General features: G+C 41.1%; 1 protein-coding gene across 1 annotated transcript; it reads left to right on the top strand.

Annotated features, from left to right (window-relative positions):
- Positions 1–629: 629 nt before the first annotated feature.
- RB195_006302 (uncharacterized protein) lies at positions 630–9,837 on the top strand (the record flags this gene model as incomplete). Its single annotated transcript, XM_064179322.1, has 20 exons — positions 630–730; positions 1,369–1,516; positions 1,580–1,669; positions 1,833–1,910; positions 3,355–3,417; positions 3,648–3,755; positions 3,824–3,997; positions 4,659–4,762; positions 4,847–4,929; positions 5,447–5,527; positions 5,598–5,692; positions 5,820–5,885; positions 5,971–6,078; positions 6,145–6,248; positions 6,303–6,390; positions 6,454–6,540; positions 6,593–6,718; positions 6,997–7,069; positions 7,258–7,402; positions 9,690–9,837. 20 exons carry the CDS (start codon positions 630–632, stop codon positions 9,835–9,837), a joined length of 2,070 nt encoding a protein of 689 aa, XP_064036284.1.
- Between the last annotated feature and the right edge of the window lie 13,302 nt (positions 9,838–23,139).

The raw sequence follows: 23,139 nt of genomic DNA on the forward strand, positions 1-23,139 counted from the left end.
GGACTAATGCTTAGGCTTTAGGGACCTGATTGATTTAATTATTTACTTCGAGAACTAAGAGTCCCGCTGAGTGCCCCCAACTGCATCCTACCTCGACCCTCTTTCCTTACAAGCCTCTCTCTACGACCCCCACTGGGAAAATCCCATCACACGCTTGACCCTAAGCACACTTCATAGATGATACAGTGAAATGAAACCACAAATTTTACATAGTCAATCCAAAGCTGGGAATGAGTCAGAGTCATAGTTGAGTCTGACATTTAGGTTGTATCGAACATCGAAGGGACCTTAAAAATGAACACAACTCTGCCAGCTGTCCATATTTAGGAACGTAGCGAAAAACTTGGCGAGCGAAAAGTGGGTGATTTTGGCACAAGAGGATAAAGGCCACAGACTCGGAGGATGGGCACCTATTCGAACGAGACGATGTTACATATTACGCTGCAGATCCTCCCATAACACTCAGATCCCGGTCTCCCCCAAACTGACGAAGTTCGGACATGTCGCGCTCCAAGAGGCGGGCCGTGTCGCAACCGCCGGAAAAAGTCATATTCATGGGTTCGTCGGGCTTTTTTTTAAGGAAAAGATCTGCCCAGATGTATGCTGAACTTTCTACATACGGTTAAACAATGACTGATAATCAATACGCCCCGCTAACACCTAATATTGTGCGCACTTTGACTGACAAACTCTATGAGAAGAGGAAAGCTGCAGCGCTCGATATAGAGAAGTGAGTTCTTTTTGTAATTTCTGAGGTGAGGTTTAAAGGAAATATTTCTGTTTGTAACTCCTATTTTGGTTGCTAAAGTAGTTGAAGGACTGAGTAGGCGGGACCCAATGTTGAGGTTGGGGAGACAAGTTCACGAAAGAATTCGAATTTCATTCATTCGTTGGAATTGGAAATGCTCTTGATGTCCTTTTTGGCTCAATTTCGAACAATTTTGAAAACTGTTGGGATTCCTATTTTACGGGAAATGCTCAGATTTATGCTAATATCAGTGTTCCGTAATCTGAATTCTTGCTGCTTTCCCGTTTGAGAAGACTTAGGTTAACCACGAGGAGTGTTTCTGATGACTGATTTCATTTTTCTTTTCCGTTCACCAATTTAATTTGTATGCTGAGTGGATGCCATATTCTTTCTCAGCTCTTAAGTAACCCCTGAAATACTCCCTCACGGCGGAAAACCGAAAAATTGAAAAGATCGGACTGCTCCTCTCCTACTGCGTTTCTGCCCTACTATTTTTTGGTTATACAGATGGATACCTGCATGCTTCAAATTGTCAAAATGAGCCATTCTCAGCCCTATTCCTTTCTATTCTTCTTTTCAAAGAACTATTGCACTAGGGTTCAGTTGCGGTCATCTTATAGGTTAGTTCGGGACCTTCATGCTACAAATCAGCTCACCCAACTCGACAAACTTCTTACCGTTCTTCGAGAACTTGCAATGGCTGCCAATGGACATACTCGCAAAGGAGGTTTAATCGGATTAGCCGCAGCTGCTATTGCACTAGGAAAGGTATCTCACTTCCGCTTTCCTCTCCTATTCTTCATTTGGAAACGTCTTCTATGGATATTACAGAATGCTCCACCCTACACAGTACACCTGATAGAGCCAGTACTGTCATGTTTCAATGATCCTGATTTACGTGTGCGCTACTACGCTTGCGAGGTAAGTTACCGTCAAAATCCCTACCGCTCGAAAATAATTGTTCGCTAGCATTCGCTACCACACACGTTATGGAAAAAGTGTGAATGCGCCAAATGCATGAAAGCTCAACTCCCGAGTATTTCCTTTTTCACACGCCAAAATGTTTGTAATAATCATTTTTCAGTCGTTGTACAATATCGTCAAGATATGCAAAGTTGCCGTACTGAGTCATTTCGATCAATTGTTTGATGTGTTGTGGAAGGTTTGTTCTTTTCAGTTCTTCATCCAAGACAGAACCATCCCTAACTCCAAGTAGCTTGTATAGTCGGGTCAAAACCACCTGAAGCTCGGTGCAGTTGCGTAAGCGGCTGTGGGTGAAGCGGGGCGGTTAAGATCGAGAAGTGACCGTCACTGGCAGCACTCATCGCTGCAGTCGCTGAAACGAGTGGTAGTTCTACCTCGATCCCGAATACCAGCTACACCGCCCCGCTTCGAGCAGAGCCGCTGACGCAGTTGTGCCGAGCTTCACGTCGTTTTGACCCTAAGAGTAACTGTACTAATTATTGCATCTTCTTAATTCTTAGTCTTATATTTCACTTCCTCGTAATTACTTCAACTTCTTTTGGTTTTAAGATTCCTAACTTTTTTCTTCTGAAGCTGTAAAAGCTCCTGCATTTTAAGAGGATAATATGAGGTGATACGAGTGGTACTGAAAGTGTTAAGTCAGTGCGTCTGTTGATCTGTAAGATTACATAAGAATTTCTTCTCATTCTGATTTCTATAATACTGAAACTCTTCTTTTTCCAAAAAAGTGGTATTTTAGTGGACTCATAAAGGAAAGTCTTTGCATACTGTAATCTTTGTTCATTGAATGTCTTCTCAATAGAGATCTACAGAAGAAGGTGTTACTCATTTAAAACCATTCTAAGAAAAATTTCATAAAAATAGACACAATGTGTAAGTAGTCAAATTTAAAAGAACATTCCAGTGAACGTTCTCCAAATGATGTTGAGATGATCCTACGGATCGTAGAATGGTCTCTGTTAGGCTGGCAGTTGCAGTTGTGAAAGTATCGAGGGTTTTATACGCTATGGGGACCACTATGCACTACAAACAAGTTCCATTTTCACTACAGCGGCCGAATTTTACTTCACTCTCGTTATTCTTGTTTTCACTTTGATCAGTCGTGTGTTCAGCTTAAAAAGCAATAGCTTTCATGGGATTGGTAGATTAGATCGCAGTTAAATCACATTTTCTTCGACTGCTGTTCTCATGATCAAATGTTCCTACTGTGACCTCACCGCATATAGTAGGGTCAAAACTACACGAAGCGCGGTGCATTTAGTGGATTTTGTACAAGAGGTTGCGCTCGATAGCGGCCAGTCTTTGAGCTAAAAATGGACGGAGTCACCTCCCCCTCCCTATTTTCCCTTCCTATACAAATACTCCATGTCTGCCCTCAGATTTGTTCAGAGCTCGAAGCGGCACAGTCGAGCTAAAATTGGAATCAAATTCTGCCCCAGAGTTCAGAGCCGCGCGCCCGCGCGGGTCTGAACTGTGCGGACAGCCAGAGTGGGACCTTCGCGAATTGTGGCAAATAATGGTGCTAACAAGGATATATCGTTTTGACCTTACAATAGTTCAGTGTTCAGGAAATTTGTAGTTATTTCCTCAAGTTATTGACCCGTAAATTATGGTGTTTTCAGCTTTCTGCAGATACCGATCAAAACGTGCGGAGTGGAGCGGAACTATTGGATCGATTACTCATGGTTAGTTTTGCATGCTGGTATTCTAGATATAGTTTACTAGCTACTTATTTTCCTGATGGATTGGGTACGAAGGCAATTGAATTCTGGGTTCTTCTTACTAATGTGAAAGTTGTCAAGTTGTGAAAAGTGTTTAGTTTAACCGAATAGAGACGAAACGAGTATTGACTACTGTTGTTGCCATAGTTCAGAGACGTTCATTGTTTAAAAAACTCCAGAACTAAGATATTTAGGATATCGTAGTGTCGAAAGAAGATTTTGACATCGCTAATCTCATGAGTCTTATACGAGACCGTATCTACGTCCAGACAAGTTCCAATCGGAAGTTCATTGTGCATTGGGTTTGTTTTTTTTTAATAGTAATCCGTCGCATTGATTTTTTTCAGTCGTTTTCGCTTTCCATTTTCAGCTGAATGTGATGCTTTCAACACCTGCATTCAACATCCTACCATACGTATCTGAGGTTTCCGACGGATTATTTCGAATGCTAGCTGACGGGCAACCTGCTGTACGAGATGTCACCGAAACTCTTTTGGGGCAGTTCTTGCAAGGAATCCATAATAATCCAGATTCTTTGAGTCACGTAAGTCATATACCTCTCTGTAGTTGAGTCTTGTTATAAATAGAACAAAAATAAATCTGTCCTGAGCATTAGATGTTCGCATCAATGTTGATTTTGCACAAAATATTGGTTTTTGTAACGACTTTCACTATTGGGTGATGACGTTCCTTCTTGAGTCTGAGAATTATTCCTTTTGCAACCAAAATCTCTACTTATCTTCAATGTGCTACGAAATACATTCAGGTTTTAGCTACTTCTGTTTATACCCGCTTCTAACAGGTGCTGTTCAATGGAAGATGATGTTTCCCAAAAGTCTTTGGCGTTGCAGACTTAACTTGAAGCTCGTTCTCTCCTAACATTATATTATTTTCTGAAAGCAATGACTGTGGTGTCTGCCAACTTCACGACGCCATAAAGGACGTGTTAAGCACGTGTTAGCAGAGGAGCAGCGAAAGCTTCTGCTTCAGGGTCTCTGACATGCACCGATTATCTTCTCAATTATCTACGGTTTTGGTTTTTTTTTTGAAGTTTCAGATTGCATCTGAACCTTCAAAACGAAATGTAATAACACAATATTTTCTATCTTTTCCTTGTGAAAAACTTATAACGTTGAAATAGCTGAAAAGATTTGCGTACTAGAAAAGTTATTAAAGTAAAAGTATAAAAGTAAGGATGCTTACAGGAGGATCGCTCTCAAATGGTTAGCGTCTTAGTCGCTCATGCTCATGAGGATGAACCTCCGCTAGGTAGAAAACTTGCATTGATATGGATGGATGAGTTTATACGGTGCGAGTTTCTTTCACTTCCTTTCTCTAAGTAGCCGTCCTCACTGGGCACTGGATACGGTTCATGTTCTTGAATGTGTTTCAGTATATACAAAGAGAAAATGTTGCCATATTTATCCTCCTATCTGACGGCTGTTTTACCATCTTTGGACTGCGAGGCGCTTAAGGGTAAGTAGCAGTTTATCATGAATCATAATGTCTTCCAAGTTCTCATATATAGTTTCTCTAGAAACTTGATCTCTCCCTGTCTGGCGCCGTTTGCTTGTTTTCGCTCTAATCTGCGTATTTTTATCCTCTCGCTATTCTTCTCCTTCACTGAAATGGACTTTTCAACACTTGTTTGCACACTGTGTGACATCTCTATCTTCATTAGTTTGGGTTTCATTGGGAGAATGTGGATTTTTATTTGTACTACTTCAACATAGAAAATAACGTCTGTTGGTGCTGTCTTTCGCATTTCTAAACGCTTAAAATCATCTCAGAACCGGTTAGACTGCTCCGCTCCGTTCTCTGCAGAAAACATAAAACAGTTTATAAATATTTTAAATATGAAAGCTGTGTGAAATGCATTGTGGGATCACTGAAATATCAACGAATTCAATGAATCCACCTTTATCACTTCTCCACCACCTTCTGTCTAGTTCACAGTTTTGTCGGCGCTTTCCTCATTTTTTTTTCTTCTCAGCAAGAAGCGTGAATGACTATCTAATGACCTTGATTGGGGCCGACACAAAGATAGAGGAACAAACTGTTAACTATGTCATCGGTTGGTTCCATTTTCCAAATTCACTTATTTGTTTATTGTTTATTGCTTGTATGTTCTGTCATCTTTTAAGAAGTCCTTCTAAAATTTGTGGTTCATGAAAAAAGAGAGACGCGTGTAGCTGTACTCAATTGGATCAGGCACCTCAATGCTACTATGCCTTCACAGGTATGATAATGCAGCCACTTCTGCGCATTCTTTGCAAAGCATATAAGGGTTAATCATCTGACGATCATTTTATTTCCTCTTTAAACATTCAGGATTTTTCCTGGATTACCCGTCAGTTTTTTTCCAGGTGTTTCTGCATATGGATCGGATCTTTCCGGTCTTACTTGGAACGTTGTCAGACACATCGGATGAGGTTTGTTTTCATATCATCTTTAAAATTATTTCAGATTTCATTTTTTTTTTCTTTGGTTCTATTTCCTCGCTTCTATTTCTTCCAGGTGCTTCTACTCGATCTCCATTTGTTATCTGATATTTGCCACTCAAATGCTGGTCGGTATGATGTCGATTTGAAAAGTTTCCAGTTAACCGAAGACACCGTCAATAATGTTAAATCTACTTCGTTATCTCACTTGTGGTTAGAAAGCATAGAGTTCATCCATTCTCCCTTGTAGCTGTCACCAGTTTCCCCCTCTCTGGTCAAGTTCGCCTTAAGTTTACTTGAGATGTTTCGAGCAGAGCCAGCACTACTTAATGATCGGGGTGTGCTAATTATAAGGTATTTGTCTTTTTAGAGAACGAATGTTTTGCGAATTTTATCGTTCATTTTCAGACAACTCTGCCTTTTGATGGAACCCGCACACATTTACCGAGCTCTTTGTGTATTGCTGCTGAGAGAGCAAAGCATAACGTTTATACAGGTAGGGCTCGGTTTTAGTTTGTATTAGTGGACCTCACTTTTTCGATTTTTTTTTGGATTCCAGAATGTTGTTTCAATGTTACATGGGGTTCTACTTACAGCAACAGAACTGTTTATTCTGCGGGATCAATTAAGGATGCTCGAAGGCAAAGTGAGGGTTTTTTACCGCTTCTTCGTAATTGACCAGTACTTGATTTTTGTAGGACTCGATCTCACTTTTTGAGTGTGTATTTCGATGTTGGTGTCACCGACCGATTGCTCTACTGGGACTTTGTCTTCTATCTCAAAACTATGCCCAAGCAGCTGAGATTGCCATGATGTTGTCTAAGGTGACTGTTTTGGCACTTTTGAAAACTTCTTTTTGATCCTTTTTTTGTCCTCGTCATTCTCAACTTGAGGTTTAGTTCTTGTCGTTTGTATGATTAGCAAAAGACTACCCCTAAGGTTACCCTAAAAATCTAATCTAAGTAAACATTTAACAGTAAACATAAACATGGTAGACTAAAGCACCGCAACAAAAGGCTTTTACTTTTATTCTGTTCATTTTCTCATGCTATTCATTTCAGCTATTGTGCGATAAAGATTTCCTATCTAATACTTTTCTTAGGTGGACATGACGCTGGACGTGCTCGTTGAAATCGACAAGCTCGTGAATATGATAGAAAGTCCTGTCCTTGCATGTGAGTTTCTGTCTTGTGAAATATATTTGTCGTACATTTGTTACGTTCCAATTCACATAATTTGTATCTGTGCTGTAGGAAACGTAAGTAGTACTAAAGTTTTACTTTTAACTTTTCCTGACTTAGCTGTTTTTATGTCATGTGCTACGATTTCATGAGCGCTAACTTTATTGTAGCTTACGTTTTAGATGTTCGAATGGATCTACTTTCTGCTTGCCATCAACGATCCCTCTCCACTGTGTTGTCTGCGTTGCTAATGCTAATGCCGCAGTCGGATGCATTCCATACATTACATAAGCGGTTACAAGCAGTTCCAGCTCTAACTATTATTGGGTTAGTTCACTTTCTTAGGAGATCGGCTATTAGAGACCTAGCAATAGAAAATCATGATATATAACAACGAGCTTAGTCAGTCTGTGTGTGTGTGTGTCTGTCTGTGTGTCTGTGTGTCTGTGTGTCTGTCTGTCTGTCTGTCTGTCTGTCTGTCTGTCTGTCTGTCTGTCTGTCTCTCTCTCTCTCACGAAATTCGAAAAAGGGGGTGCGACGGGTCCACCGGCGCCTTATTGCTATAATATGCGAGGGATCCACCGGCGTCTTTGGACCCGGTCATTGGTGCGCAATAACTTAGTGTGAATGATGAAAAAGATAAATGGTTGGAGCCGTTTCATAGCCGTGACCACTGGGCGATTTGCTCTTCACCTTTATGACTCCTCCGCGTGCCTCAAGTTTGTAGCATGCCGTTCTCAGAAAGTGGAAACACGCATGCAAACGGTTGCTTAAATAGTAGCAAGATGTTTATGCGATCTGACGTGGGACGTTATCATTATCAGTAGAATGATGTCTTTCACGTCATTTTATGTTAAAACATCATTCTGTGATAACTATTGGGGGAAATCAAGAGGAATACCCATACTTTGAGTAATGCTTTCAAATAGTACCTACATTAATCTCGCATCGAAGGAGTGTTTGCAGCTGATGGTCGAATATTCACCAAATGTAAAATTGACGCGTTTAGAAGGAAAACTCCTTAATCTTTCGCCTTAATTTATAATATAAAGAAGAGAAGGAAAGCATTGTTAAAAAAAACACAAATCTAATTTCACAGAAAACACCACCACTATTAACTTTCATTGATCAGTGAAGGGAAGCGAAGCTGAAACCACGGAAAGTCTGAAGTCCGGCTTTAGCCGGACATTCAGACTGGTACGATAATAAAACACAATATCTAATAATTAGCGTAGAAACGCTCGCGGATGCACAGCTCGTTCCGCGAGGAAGGATGTTCACGATCTCACGTGCAGGACCTACGTCCTGTACCTCTAGTTGCGGGCACATATATAAGCTGGATATAAGTTTGATTGGGTACATTTTGAACGCCCCCCAGAATGAAGTAAGTTGAAGGATTAGGCAACTGGAGACTGCAGTTCAGATTCCGTAACGAATTGTTGTTTGATTTAGGAATCAAAGATAACCGCAAGCGTCTTCAACCATTGGGTTTGCTTTGCGCCTGCTTTTTGTTTTGTGCGATTCTAATTGTTCCGTTCGGGTAGATGCACATTTCGTCTGCGCATTACTATGAAAACTGCCAAAATCGAGCTCTATATAGTTGCTGAGACAGCTACAATGCTAAAAATTTTTGCTTTCGCATTCTTCCTTTTGTAAGTGTAAAGTTATGGACAATCTGAAAACTTGCAGTCGTTTCCGCAGGTTTACTACACTTTTGTGGATGTTATCTCTTGTCACATCACCGCGGTGCGACTTGAGGCAAAGTTTGGATAGTGGGACTAAGAATAATCCAAGGGGTAAACACTGCACTACCGTGGCCATTCTTTGTGTGACTGCTCGTGCAGAGTGCTGGGCTATGCGTGGTATATTTACAGTCGTTATGTTAACTGCTTAATTGATCGCTGGATCCGTAACACTAGTTCCACATTGAACATTTTAACCAACTGTTTCGCATCACAGAAAGCTTTTTTCTCGTTTTGGAAGGTCCGTGGGTGAATGTACCTTTTCTAGCTAAGAATTTCAGTCTACTTCTTTTTTATTGTCTTGCTACTAACATCTCGATAGGCGGGTGTAGTGTACGGCTAGAAGTTCCGCTTCCTGCACGATCGATCGGAGGTTCGAATCCGCCCTAGTGCTCACCAAGCCTTTCATCCCTCGTCGATAAATTGGTACCAGACTTGTCTGGGAGGATAAAAACACTGGTTTGGCACATCGACTAGCCACCGCAAGTCATTGTATAGGTCGGCTACACGTTCGTAAACCTCAAACTATTCTGAATTGAAGTGAACGTGGGGGCGCATCCCAAGTGGATCGATTAACGCCAGAAACTTTATCTTTTTATCCTTACTAACATCTCATGCTTATGGTATACTTGGTATCCGCACGCAGAATTTTTGGTTTGTATGTTCTTAAACTATGAATTCTGATCTCTACAATGTTTTTGAAAATTCGCGTAATAAGCAGATGTAAACTTTTTTTGCTTTTTTTAGGTGAGTCTCCTGGTTAGCATTAAAGATCTATTATTCTCGGTAGCTCTTGAATATTTATGAATTTCATAGTGTTCTCAAGATTGTGGATTTTTATGTGAATCCTTTTTCATACTCTTTTTTTTTAGGAAAGACGAATCTCCGCCAAAGCCGAAAGTCAATTTCGCCCCTTTGTTTGAGTGCTTCCGTAATGCATTAACCAGAAGGCAAACGGAGATTCGACAGAAACATCGAGAGGTTCTCCTTGCATCCATTCAGAAAATGAATATGCGATAAGTAATTTTGATTTTTGATTTTTAATATTGATCGACTTACAATTCATATGTGACCGTTTCTGACTCACCATGATCCCATTGTACCACTCATTCCCGCTGCTTCTTCATCCTAAGGCCTCTAGCGAAATTTAAAGTGATTATCACTTTTATTTAGTGTTTTCCTTAATTCGTGTTTTTACCTATTTCGTGATTTCGTATTATTTTCTGTGATGACTTCTGTGATGGAATAATGAGTGTATCAGTGCCTTATTAAGACAACTATATCGTTCTTGTTCTTGTTTTTCTTCACACTCTAATAATTTGTTGCACTGTTATCTGTATAAATGCTTACGTGAAAACACTCGTTGCTTTGCATATTTGAGGTTACATTGTTGCTGCAAAAGAAAACAAATTAATGGAGATAGTTGGTTGCAATAGGGAATGATGATAAGATTTTAGTATCGTCCTTTTCTTAACAGCGGTATCATGCTATATTATCATAGTGTGTGTGGACAACCATTGTACGACTAACTACTTGCTCTGGGCGTGTACGAGCTGTATAACATGCTCATTATATGGCGGAAGCTACCCAAACATTGCAGAATGGTGCCGTGTCTAGCACACAGCCAAAGATCAACCCGAATAGCTCAAGTATCTAGGGGAGCGCGGGATCTTCGGTAGCAACACCCCGTTTCGTTGCGGAATCTTTGGTGGCGCTGTACTGCTCGGCTATGGAGCTGTGGCGAATGTATGGATTCTGTGCGAGCTCGTGCGGTTGATCGAGAAGGGTTGGCAGAGCTGTGTTCAGGACACGCATCCGAGCTGATGCGAGCAACCGCGTTAGGCAATAAACCAACCCGCCGATTAAGTCAAAAAGTAAGCGAATTCGTGTGCTCTTCTTTCTTAAGCTCGATTGAGTTCATATCTTTGACTAACAGGTTGAGCATGATATAAGCTTTAAAGTGGACTTGTCTGATCTGATTGGAATTGTTTTCTCAGCATCTGCGTCTCATTTCTACACAATTCAAAATTGCTTACCTCTCAGTCGTTCTTCTAATAAAGATAGCATACCACGAATCAGACGTGCTGAGGGGACTCGGGAGAAAAGCTAGAGATGAGACTGTAGATTGCAGAATCCGGTGTGATTCCGCTCTTCGCTCCCTTATCGTTGTAAAAAAAACGTGGAAGACGCTTCTTTTCACGTAGGTTTCAGCTGCAACGCGCAACTTGTGCACGTGCTGCGTCCATGAGCGAGCGGTCGAAGCTCAGCGAGGTCTTCTCACCAGCTTACTCAAGTCAAACCAATGAATAGGCTGCTGAGGGGAACGGGATGTGTACATAGCACTACTGTACCTCGTTGGAGCTAATGCGGCTCCCACGTCGTTTCCCGTTTTCTTACGACGATTAGGGAGAGAAGAGCGGGACCACCCCGAATTCCGCAATCTCCAAACCAATCTCTATCTTTTCCCGCTGATTCCCTCACCACCTCGGATTCGTGGTGTGGTGTCTTTAAAAGAACAGAATTGTCTTACCGGATTAAAGAAAATAAAAAGCAACTTTTGAAATGGGGTCGTGATGTTTGCTCAGCTCAAATTCGTCGTAAGAACCTACTCATTCTTTTAGGTTGCTTAAATCCAGTCATCCAGACAATCTATGGCCTAATATTTTTCCGGATACAGTCCTCTTTTCCACCAGCGATAGCTGTTTTCTTATACGCCTATGATAATCTACTCTAATTCTTGCTGCTGTTCGGTTGAGCAGATTCAATGCTCTCTTGTCGTTGTAATTGGACATTCCTGTGGTCCTGGAGTTTCCTACTCCTGGAAGAGGCAAAAGTTTGGAGGCAGAAAATCGAAGGAATTTCCTCTAGCCGAGTTTTTTTTCAGAAAAAAATTAGTGAGAGCCGACTATTCACTATGAGAACTAGAAAGGAGCCAAAATAGTCAATTTTCTGGAAGTTCTTTAGGAGAAATTCCTTCCGGGTTGCAACGGTTCTAGATTCTTCATCGGGTTGTCCACAACCTCTTCGCCGAAAATGTGTGGATTAGTTTTTTTTTTTGCGAGGGAGGAGAGGAGGGGGCTGGGGGTGGGGGGATGTCACTCGGCGTAATGCTAAGTTCTTCAGAGGAGAGGTAGGCGCCCTTAGAAACTTCCTTTTCAACTCTTCCTCTCTACAAATACGGGAAGTAGGCCATTCAGGCTTAATGACGTGCAAAATCGGAGCACGACATCATTTCACATCAAAACACGTTCTTTCGGTGTCAATGTAGCTATGTACGTGACAATTTTCTTATCAAAATCTCAAAGAGGGGTGGGTGTGGCGCAGTCGGTTAGAGGTCCGCTGTAGCCACACGGTCGAGGGTTCGTCCTAGTGCAAACCAAGCCTTTCATCCCTTCGGGGTCGATAAATTGGAACTAGACTTGCCTGGGAAGATAAAAACACTGACTTGATCATCGGCTCTCCTCCGCAAGTCATTGTAGAGGCCAACACGCGTTCCAAAACCTCAACGATTACGAATTCCTGTAAAACTCGTTGGCGCATCCCAAGTGGATTGATACGCCAGTGACTTTATCCTTTATCCTTTTTAATCTCAAAGGAGAGAAAATGACGGGGAAGTCTTGAAGCGTTCGCTGATGATTTCATCATCTTGTAATTTCAAATACCGTATTAATAACCTCATAAATATCAACATGATTTAATAGATCGTAGGCGAAAGATGTGCTGATTTGTATCTGAAATTTTGCATGCTTAGACGGCTAAGAAAATCGATAGCCTCAGCATTGCTTCTTGTTCTTCCACACTCTTGAGCATCTTTTTCTTTTCAGGACCTTGTTGAACTGAAGACAAATTCTATTTGTCTCGTTAACTTTTCATTATCATCTGAATCTAATACGAAGATCGTCATCAACGTTTCATCACAGTGCTAGTCCAATATTATTAATATTTTTGGATTATTTTTTGTGTTGATAATTTTTTTGGAGCTAAACCCATCTGCCCCTACTAGAAACATAATCAAGTGAGACAGAAGGAGTATTTGTAGACTAAGAGATTGAAGAAAGTCTGCCTTCATTTCCTCAATAACATCCGCAATCTGTTCACTATCGGCCGTTAGGTGAAGAACAGTAATGTATTGTTGATGTACTGGTGCGAAGAGAACTAATGAGGAAGAGGTTCTTAAGGAGCAAATAGTGCTGGAAGTATAGAAAAGAGGAAGAGAGCTTTCAAAAAAAAAACATTCATTTTTTATAGATATTTTGAGGAAATTGGAAATGTTACAAAGAAATGTAGGGGAGCAAAAAATCAAAATGAATGTCACGACATGGTTCGTTCCTCCTTCGAGCACTGCCAAACATTGCTTACATTCCACATTATCGTTTCCTATTCTGATTATTAAAATCCCTTAGTGCTCACTTTGGTTTATTCAATCATTTCTTAGCAGCGGCCATCAGAAACTCTGGATTGTGCTCTGAGGACTCCTAGCGATGCACCTCAAGGGACCTGCGTCAGTCTCAGATGTTTCTGATTTATATGAACGATCTCTGAGCCTCTATTCTAAATAGATCCACCCTTCTACTTGTGTTGATGACTGCTAACTCTGTAAAACAAACTGCTGGTGTCATTCATTTGGCGTTAGTAGCATTGCTGTCGTATTTTGCCAAGTGTCAACTTTCAAAATCGCATGAAAAAACATTCATGCTCTAATGATCTCTGAAAAAATTGCTTTATCTCGGTGAAGGTTCGATTGCTGCACAGTCGGCAAGAGCCAAATGTATCTTCATAACCGATAGTTCGATATCGCCCACTACCTACCAAGCCTTTCATTCCTGCGGGATCGATAAATTGGTACCACACTCGTATAGGAGAATTAAAAAAAAACTGAGTTGATACATGGAGTAGTCCATGCAGGTCATTGAAATGCTGTACACGGGTTCGCAACCCTCAGACGATTCTGAATTGACGTCGAACGCGTAGGCGCATCTCCTAATGGATTGGGATTGGTCCACTCGTGTGCCTTATCCTTCAAAGGTATACAAGAGTCCTGCATTTCGCTCTGGTTTGGTTTTGAACAACGAAATATATATGCCACTGAAGGCGTGCAAGGAAAGTTCAGGAACCAATACCTCGCAGGAATAGCAATAGCACTTCTAATCTATTTTATCAAGAGCGAACTCTAGCAGCCTTTGACGATACCTCTACGATTTTTACTTTGGAGAAAAATATTATTCCGCGAAAACTGTTGGAAAGTCAAACAAATGAATTTGTTTGAAACTTCGTATTCGCAACTACATATCGGAGACCTTAAGGTAAGAGAACTGCAAAGATTAATTCAACCCCACTAGAAGATGAAAGGAAAAAAGGAATGTTTTCAAATCAATTTTTATGTTCGGCTTGTATGTTCCTTTCCTCTCCTTTCTGCTGCAGCCCTCCATCCTCGTGCACTCGTTTTTCACAACTGCCGTTGGTACGATAATCTCCAGTTGAGGACGTTCATTACTTTTCTCTCTCCTTACTCCTATTTAATGTTCTCAGAGAAAGCTTATAATTTCGTTAGTTTGTTCAGATCGGAAATATAGTTCTTCGCGTCTGACATCTCTGCTGAGAAATGCGTTTCGTTGCGTTAATTCAATTTGAATAATATTAGAATTTTAAGGGCACCGCAGCGTTAAGGGCGCTTCGTCCAGTGGTGATAGATGTGTTCAAGTGATTTCACTCTCCTTTCTACCCTCTTCTCGTTCACGTCCTCACAGCCTTAATTTCGCTGGCTGCCAGTGCTGATATTCATCAAAAAGATGATATAGTATTAACAACGATTTGTTGTTTCCGATACGCTTAGATAGCAGCACGAGATTGGTTTACGAACGGTAGTTATAGTCTCTTTATAAGAAATCTCTCGAAATCTTTCCCCTAAACTCTTTAACACTCCAGCACAATCTCAGAATGATGTCAATTAGGTAGAGAAGGATGGATCAGATCTATCCTTCAGAAAGGATAGATCTTTTGAAGCCGACCTTTTCGAACTGAAAATTATCTAATATACTTCTGTAGACAGATTTCGTAGTTACACCTATTAGTCAAACGGTTTTAGCATGAAAAGTAGTAAAAAATTAATGCATAGTAAAAATTACCAGGAATGTTCTGATTACCGCTATGAACTCATCATCTCAAATCCTTTATTTTTTAAAATCCTCATTCTTCAAAAATTGAGCCTATTTTTCTGCGTTTTCTCTGCTGTCCCTCTCCATCCATTTGGAAAGCAGAGACAGTTTCCTCCTACTTGTATGATTCCCTCTCATGTTGCTATCAGAGCAGCGTGATCGTAATTTGATCTTTTCCATGATGTTGGGAGTTTCCGTTAGGCCCCAAAAAACCATTGGAAAAAGAAGTGCTTTGAAATTCAATATGTTTGCAGGAGTGAGAGAAGAAGTAAAATGTACGAAGAATTTGTGTGAAAAGAAAGAGAAAAAAGTGAATGTGAGAAAGTGCGAGAAATGCATTATTATCGATTGTTACTGAATGAATGTGGAGAGCACGGATGCGTCCAGACTTTGACTTTCACGTCCAGAGAATGGCGAGGAGATGTACATACTATTACATGAAATTTCGATGCCTACCATTTCATGCCCCTTCATTCTTCCCATTATTGCGCTAGGTGCACTTTATCGTGCTCTAGAACATTCTTTTCCTTCGCAGTAGTTCACATACACAGCTCATCCACTGCTGCGGCCATATTTCCATAATCATCTCCTGCCCATTCGTACACAAAAACAGTGTTCTTTTTCTGAACAAAAACTTTATTAGTGCATTCTACGAGTGCGAACGAAGTGTTGCTACAAAGCGTTACATATTCTTCGGATCCTGCACCGATTTTAAGACTTTGGTTCTTCAGCATTTTTATAATCCCATTATTTTTACACTAGTCGTTATACTATTATCATATCATCATATTATGTTATTATGCTATTACATACCATTATTTTCCTGCGATCCAAGGAAGAATTAAAAAGCTTTCACTTTTCCTTCTCTGTCAAATCCCACTCTTCCCATGGAGCAGTCTAATAAATAGCACTGAGAAGGAGAAAAACGGGGTTTTCTTCAATTTCCAGATCTACAACCGTCTTTTGATCCTGAACAATAAAAATAAGAGAAACTAGAGTATCTTGGACTAGTGTTCGGTGAATATTCCGTGTTTCTGTTGACATTGCTGAATATTCGACGCGAAGTGTCCGGTTTCTACTCGTCGTGGATGTGCTAATAACGGGAATCGACTACGGCTGTCACCCTCGTTCTGTACTTTCGTTAGGCTGAGTGGCAATAAATTTTTCATAACTCGTATGACTAAATCATTACACAGCAACGATAGCTACGAAGTGACGCAGGCGTGGAAAATCAGCGACGTTTCGAGGATATAGCTCCCATCACTGCTGAACTTTCGTTGATTGCTCTGCTTTATGGGTATAGTTTGTCCTTTTAGTCGAAAAATATGTACATAAGAGAAAATTAGAGCTCCTACGCACTAATGCATGTGTCCTGCCCTCAAAGCCTAATCCTATTTCGTGCCTCTTCCTAATCTCCATTGAGGATGCCATTTGAGAAGCTTTCTTCCTCCTAAATGATGGATTCGATCCCATCTCGAAGATATGTGGTCCGGGCTAACAACCTGATTCATCCGGGCCAATGCTCGGATTCTGGTTGTTCCATTTTTTTCCACTCGCTCTATGGAGTGAAAATGAAATGACCTTCTCTCAATGCGATGCAAAGCTGCTTTTTTCAACTGTAGCGTGTTTTTATTCGTAAATTATTTTTAGAAAAATATGGAAGAGGTATGTTTTATTTTAGTAGAGCTACCCTTCGTCCACACTTGACTTCTATTTGCTTTCGCTTATTTATTCCAATAGAATTAGAATCACCAGACCAGAACAGCAATAGACCAGAAAAAAACGAAGAAAATCATTAAATGCATGTAGGTTATTCGAGAAGGGCACACATTTTTTCGGATATTGCTGCTCTCGCATAGAAATATTTCTTTCATGTCAAAAAAGGAGATATCCCATTTGGAGTATATGATTATTAGAAATCCATTCACTTAAGATTCCTAATTTTTATTGTTTTTGATTTTTTTTCTAATATTTCGTAAAAAAATGGAAAAATTCGCATTATTTTCTTTCATGAAGCAATTTTAAGTGAACTCATCATACCTCATCAACTCATCATACTTTCATACCTGTTGTGAAAATGAAGTGACAAGAAGTCACGAATTTTTCAGCAGATGATATTCTTACCTAGATATTCTTACCTATACCTTTAATCAAATCGTTGAGTGGTTAAGCGAAAACTTTTCTCGGCTAGTTTTTATGCTAAACGAACTTCTCTCCTTATCCAAAAAAAACTATGAGGACGTTTCTGAGAGACGGATTCTTATTTTGCAAAAACATCATCCGCTAAAAGTTACAATTACTCCTTTTGTACATACAACATGTGTGACGCAATGTGACGTGATTTGAATGCTACAAATTTTCTTGTTTTTCTCCTTTGTAAACACTTTTGTGCTTTAGACATTCATATTTGTGGCTTAGGTTTCGAAGAGCCTGCAAAAGGCGCAACGGAATCGTCCTAGTTAACTCCTTTATCTATGTATAATTAATGAAATGAAGGAATCACAAAAGTGAACGAATGATTTTTTTTTCTTAAAAACCTTGCGAGAGAGAGAGAGAGCTTCTTATGTCCATCTCCTCTTTTTTCAATTCCCAGCCGGACAACTCCCGAATAATACTATAAATCTGCAGTAAGCGTGCACACATCTTTTCAAAATAAAAGAAATTGAGGGCTTAACCATATTTTCTAAAACATTTTTGCACGATTCATACATGCTTCGAAAGTCATTCAATTTTTCGCCTACACTCTGTCGATGGTACTGTGCATTTCATTACGAACTCAGCAAAAGGGCATTCTAAAAAATTAATGGAATCCTTGAAAAATATCGCAGAGCGCATCGAGAGTGCTCTTGCACGCATGAAAGCATTCTTTACCCGTCGGTGCTTCCGTTTTCGTTTCGTCTATCGAGGAGACAACAGAACAACTCTCCTCGTATGTACGTCACGCTCATTATTCAATCTTCTAGCGCTACTTGTGCTTTCCGGAGATTCCCTATTTTCTCTCACAGCAATACCCGGATATCTCAGCGGGGTGGTGCAATTATGGGCGCTGCCTCATCGATTCGTTCCGCCCATCTCGAACCTCGAACCTCCCCTCAGGCGTCCGAAAATTCCACCTAGTAACATTCTTTTCCTTCACCTCTGAAGTTACTGTAGTATCAACTCTGTGGCTTACATTATAGTGTTCTCGGGTAGTAGACAGTTGCAATTTTTAAGCATAGTTTTTTCGTGTTTTTCTCTCTTCCTCAAAAGCTTCGTTTTGGTCTTCGGAGTCCTATGTCCAACAGGATGTTATTTGTTGTATGTTTTATGCCTAAGTGTCGTGGAAATATCACACCAATGATTCGATGTTTTGAGTATTACCAAATGTCCTAACAAGAAGAACGCCAAGGCTGTTTCCAGTCGAACTCGGGGCTATCGGACAGATGCAAAAAAGTGACTCCCCTCTATGACATTAACGGTTATACGCCATCGTATTTCTCAACCTGATTGGAGTAATTCTCCAATTTTACGCACAATTTTCAAAAAAAGAAGTTATTTTACCATTTTCGGAGAATACGATTGCCAGAGGTTTACCCGCATCTACAAGTCACTTATTCCGTTTATCTTGTTCCTCATGCATTAAAAAACGACTAGCCACCAAGATTGCTTTCACTTTAGGTTGTTCATCCAGTCTCTGGTTGTATCCTTTTCAATTCGGTTTTCAATTAATCCTTAACCTGCCGTATTCTAGTAACAAGAATTTCTTCTTCGCCATCTCTACTGTTTTCGAAATGGAAAAAGTATACACTACTTTAGCGCACGACAGTTTTCCATATTTATCATGTCTGACTGCTTCACGCCCACAGCGACACGAATGGTACCCGTTCTGACGGTCGGCGAGCAAAAAAATTGGCAGAGACTATAGTTTCTAGCCTTATTGATTGCCTAGTGGTTAGTTTAAAGGAAAGTCTGTCCACTTTTTGAATAATATTCATAAAATCTCGCACTTGTGTTTCTGTGGTTGTGAAGCTCTCAAAAGAAACTCGTGGAATTTTTCTGTGGTTGTGAGCTATCAACTACTGCAAGCTTTGCAAACATCACTCTTACATTTATATTAAATGAGATCAAGATCCACATAAACAAGAGTAGTAATTAAAAGGTCGATTTTTTGACTTTTTCTAGACGATCCATTTTTAAATCAGCCTTTCCTGAGGCTCTCCAGTAGTAGGGAGAAGAAGCTGATCTAAACTAAATAGCTAAAACTGACCAGAGAGTAGGGATGGGTGTGAGAAATGTGGGCAGTAAGTAAAAGAAACAAGGTTTGTTGCAAAACAAAGCCTACAGGCCGTAGAATAAATGTCATAGATTCATCATAAGATGCTTGTTATCTGGTAATTTCTTATCGCTTTTTGGAGGACTCATAGCAATCTTATATCTCACTCGACTTTTAGGCGAAAAAGCCACTTAATAGTAGATAATAGTGAGTAAACGTTATATAAATTCCTGAATTTTATTTGTTGCAAGTACAAATACATATGGGAATGTTATTCTTACAGAAATTATATTTATATGTAAAGTGGTAGGGTTGTCTCCGCAATTTTTGGCCACCTATCTATGTAGCTGATCGCTCCAAGGTACCCTTGAATTTATCCTACACCAATCAGTGTCACATTCCTCATTTTTCTCATTCAATGTTTCATTTCCTATTTCACATGCTATAATTTCTTCCACACACCAGACATCATGATGTCGATGTTCGTCATTGTGTTGTTGTTCGACTTATTCCCATTCAACTGAATAGCGCTTCGCTGCAGGAGTCACTCCTAGCCTAGCGTCGCAAGCGCAGATACTTGGAAATTATGATCACCGTTCACGAGTGACGAATCACATGAGGACATTCGGACTATTACCTTCGTCATGACTCGGGATTGTTGTCTGATCTGACCTACATCCGTTCACCGAGAGCCAGATGGCCATAAAATTTGGGAGAAATGTAGGTCCTGGAAATGAGTATTTTCAGATAACCCTCACTGGAGGTATCCTGAATGCGATGATTCCACAGCTAGCTACTATTTAGGGGAGAGAGCCTTATATTCAAGTATTTGTTGTCTGCCAATAACAACCTATTTCATACAATATGAAGTGGATAAAGCACTGCGTTGATCAATCGAAATGGCGATGCACCTACGCGTTCGACTTCCATTCAGAATCGTCTGAGGTTTCTGAACGTGCGTCCAGCCTTTCAATAACCTGGGGGGACCGATGTGTTATGTCAGCATTTTAACCCCCAAACACGTCTGGGATCAATTTGTCAGCGTCGGAGGAATGAAAGGCTTGGTTTTCACTACGGGAGATTTTTTGTCACTTGGAAAACCACGACTAACGTCGAACGCCAAATGAACAACATTGTAGCATTTTGTTTCATATAGTAGACAGTCATCGGCAGAAATACATATCCATCGGGAATACAACTTCGGAGATCTTTTATATAAATCGGAAACATCAGAGGCAGGTCCCCTGAGGAGCATCACAGCAGTTTGCTTCATATAGTTGACAGTCATCGACATAATCTCAGACCACGATCCATTAGCGTCGACTTTCTGATGACCGCTGCTAAGGAATGGTTTAATACTGCGCTACATCTGCACTTTTCTATGATATACGTACCTATTGTATTGAGATCACGAAGTTATATGTTCACTTGGGTAAGTAGAAGAAAAAAACTGTATTTTACGATTGTTTGACAGGACTAGAATATTCCGGGGTATTGAAGATGGAATGCATATGACCGAAATATTATTAAATCATTATTATTATTCTACAATTGTTACTTTGTCTGGTACTTTTAAAACATAGATGTGGATGAGTGAAAATTAATACCACAATAATTTCCCTTTTCCAAATGTTCTCTCTCGTTCACTATGGATTATTAATCTTATGCTCTTCACATTTCTTCTATCCCTTGAAACCTTAAGCTCTTTAACTAGCCATCTCTACACTTGTTTCCTAACATCCCTTTCTTTTCTGCACCCGAATGAATCTGAATCCAGAATCCTGAATCCGCACAACTACCACCAAAGCGGGAGAAGCAGCCTCGTGTGATTCCGTCCCCAACGATGCAACTTATTACCGGTGATAGGACGAAGCAGTCCGCAGCAGAGACGGAGCAGCTTTTCTCGTCTACTTGAGTTGTGTTAGTTGCATGGACGACGGTGTTGGTCGCGTTCTACCGCGTAATAAGTTGTATCGTTGGGAACATGAAGTAAACAGGGCTAAAACAAACGCTTTTCTGGATTACCAGTGAGAAGCGAGCGTAGCTGCGCTCGTATTCGTGGACTAAGCACGTGCTATTTTTTACGGACAGGTGCCAATATCGTCTATTTCGTGATAGGACACATTTAACCGTATTTCACTTCTCTTCCGCTATCCTCGACCTTATAAACTATGTCCCTGTGCACAGCTCGGACGATTTCGTGACTACTCGTAATTGTTTGGCGCCCGCATCCACTTCACATAACTTCGGAACAATGCGTAAGTGAGACATAAGGGTCTCTCCGTTTTTTCTCTACGATCTATCCGTCCTTCCAAAAGCATCCTGTGCAATCCAGCAATGCGTCCACGTCATCTCGCTTAAACTGGGCGATGAAAAAACGCGGGCGCGCCACTGACAGCCTCGCTCGCGGCGAGTGATGCATAACATCTAAGCCGGCTTTGACGATACAATCTTGCAGCCTCTGCTTCCCGAAACCACTCATTTATTCCCAGAAAATTCCGCCCAAAAAAGCGGACATATATGGTGACGTCAACCTCTCATACAATAAAAGACAAACGCGCAGAGAATCGAGAGCGACGTCGCGAAACGGAAATATCCTTTATGCGGCTTTGTACCCATGCAGTATAAATTTGCAGACGAACGTTCTCCCTTCCAAACAGATTTCTCCTGTGCTGACTCATGGAACTTTTCGGATGTGGAATAACATTCTAATTTGCTATGCTCGAATGCTCCGACCGAAAAAGCTTTTCTCATGTGAAGACACTACCCGTTAAGGATTCCCTCACCACCTTGAGGCTTTATTCATGCTGTAGGGACGTGACCAGTGCTGTCACATCTTCAAGGACTGTCTGTAAAATAAGGAGGTCAAGAAAAGCGACAGGTAACCGCGCTAGCAGCAGCAGGGCACCTGTATTGTGAATAAATAGTTCAGTAAGATGATGAGATATTGCCGAGTAGATGGCGCTAGAGCCCGTTGTCACATCACCTGTATGATCCAAAGCATATCTATAAACACCTTAGGCTGCCCGCAGAGTTCACAGCCGCCCGCACGGCCTTAAAAGCCTCACCCCACGAATCTGGGGGGGAGGGGGTGATGCTGAGTTTCAGGGGGGGGGGGGGGAGAGGTTATGCATGCGGGGTCGTAGATAATGGGGAGGAAGGTGATTCCTTTCAGGAATCACCCTCCTCCCCATTATCTACGATGAAGGAAGATGCGGCGCGTGCACAAGGCCGGTGCGCTCCAATCGAACTCCGTTGTAGAGGATAGCGCCCGGAACGCTCGAAGCCGCATCTTCCGGGCCATTTTTTACGGCAGTTAAGGAGAAATGGACGGAATCACCCTCCTCCCCATAATCTACGACCCCGTACAGGCACAATTCACTTGAAACCCGCACCACCCCAGATTCGTGGGGTGATGCCTTTAACAATATAAGAACTTCGAGAAGTTTTGTCCGAGGTAGTGTGCCGGGTGATTTAAAAACAATACTTTAAACAATCGAAGCGTAATAAAATTTTCTGGGTAGATACAATAAAAACGGCGTAGCAAATGACACCAGATCCCTTGGATTAGATCGACACAGATATCGCAGTCACTGCAGGTTACAATGTAGTTGACTCAAAACGAGCTGAAACCTGGTGCAGTTGACGGCAGCGGCAGCGCTTTAGGCGGCCGGATAAAGCCAGCGGTTGCTGCCGATAAAGGACCATCTCCAGAATTACGATCCGGAGCAGTGCGGGCCAGACAGAAGCATTGCGCGAATTGCAGCAAATTATCGTCTTCACTTCAGCTGGCAGGAACCTGCTGTTTTGTAGGGTCAAATCAACAATGTTTACATTTTTGAGCCGGAAAGTCCGCATGTCAAAAACAGCCTTTAGCCCTCAGCGCTCTACAGATGATCTAGAGGAGTTACAGCC

Source organism: Necator americanus, chromosome I (assembly GCF_031761385.1).
Source record: "Necator americanus strain Aroian chromosome I, whole genome shotgun sequence".
Taxonomy (NCBI): Eukaryota; Metazoa; Nematoda; class Chromadorea; order Rhabditida; family Ancylostomatidae; genus Necator; species Necator americanus.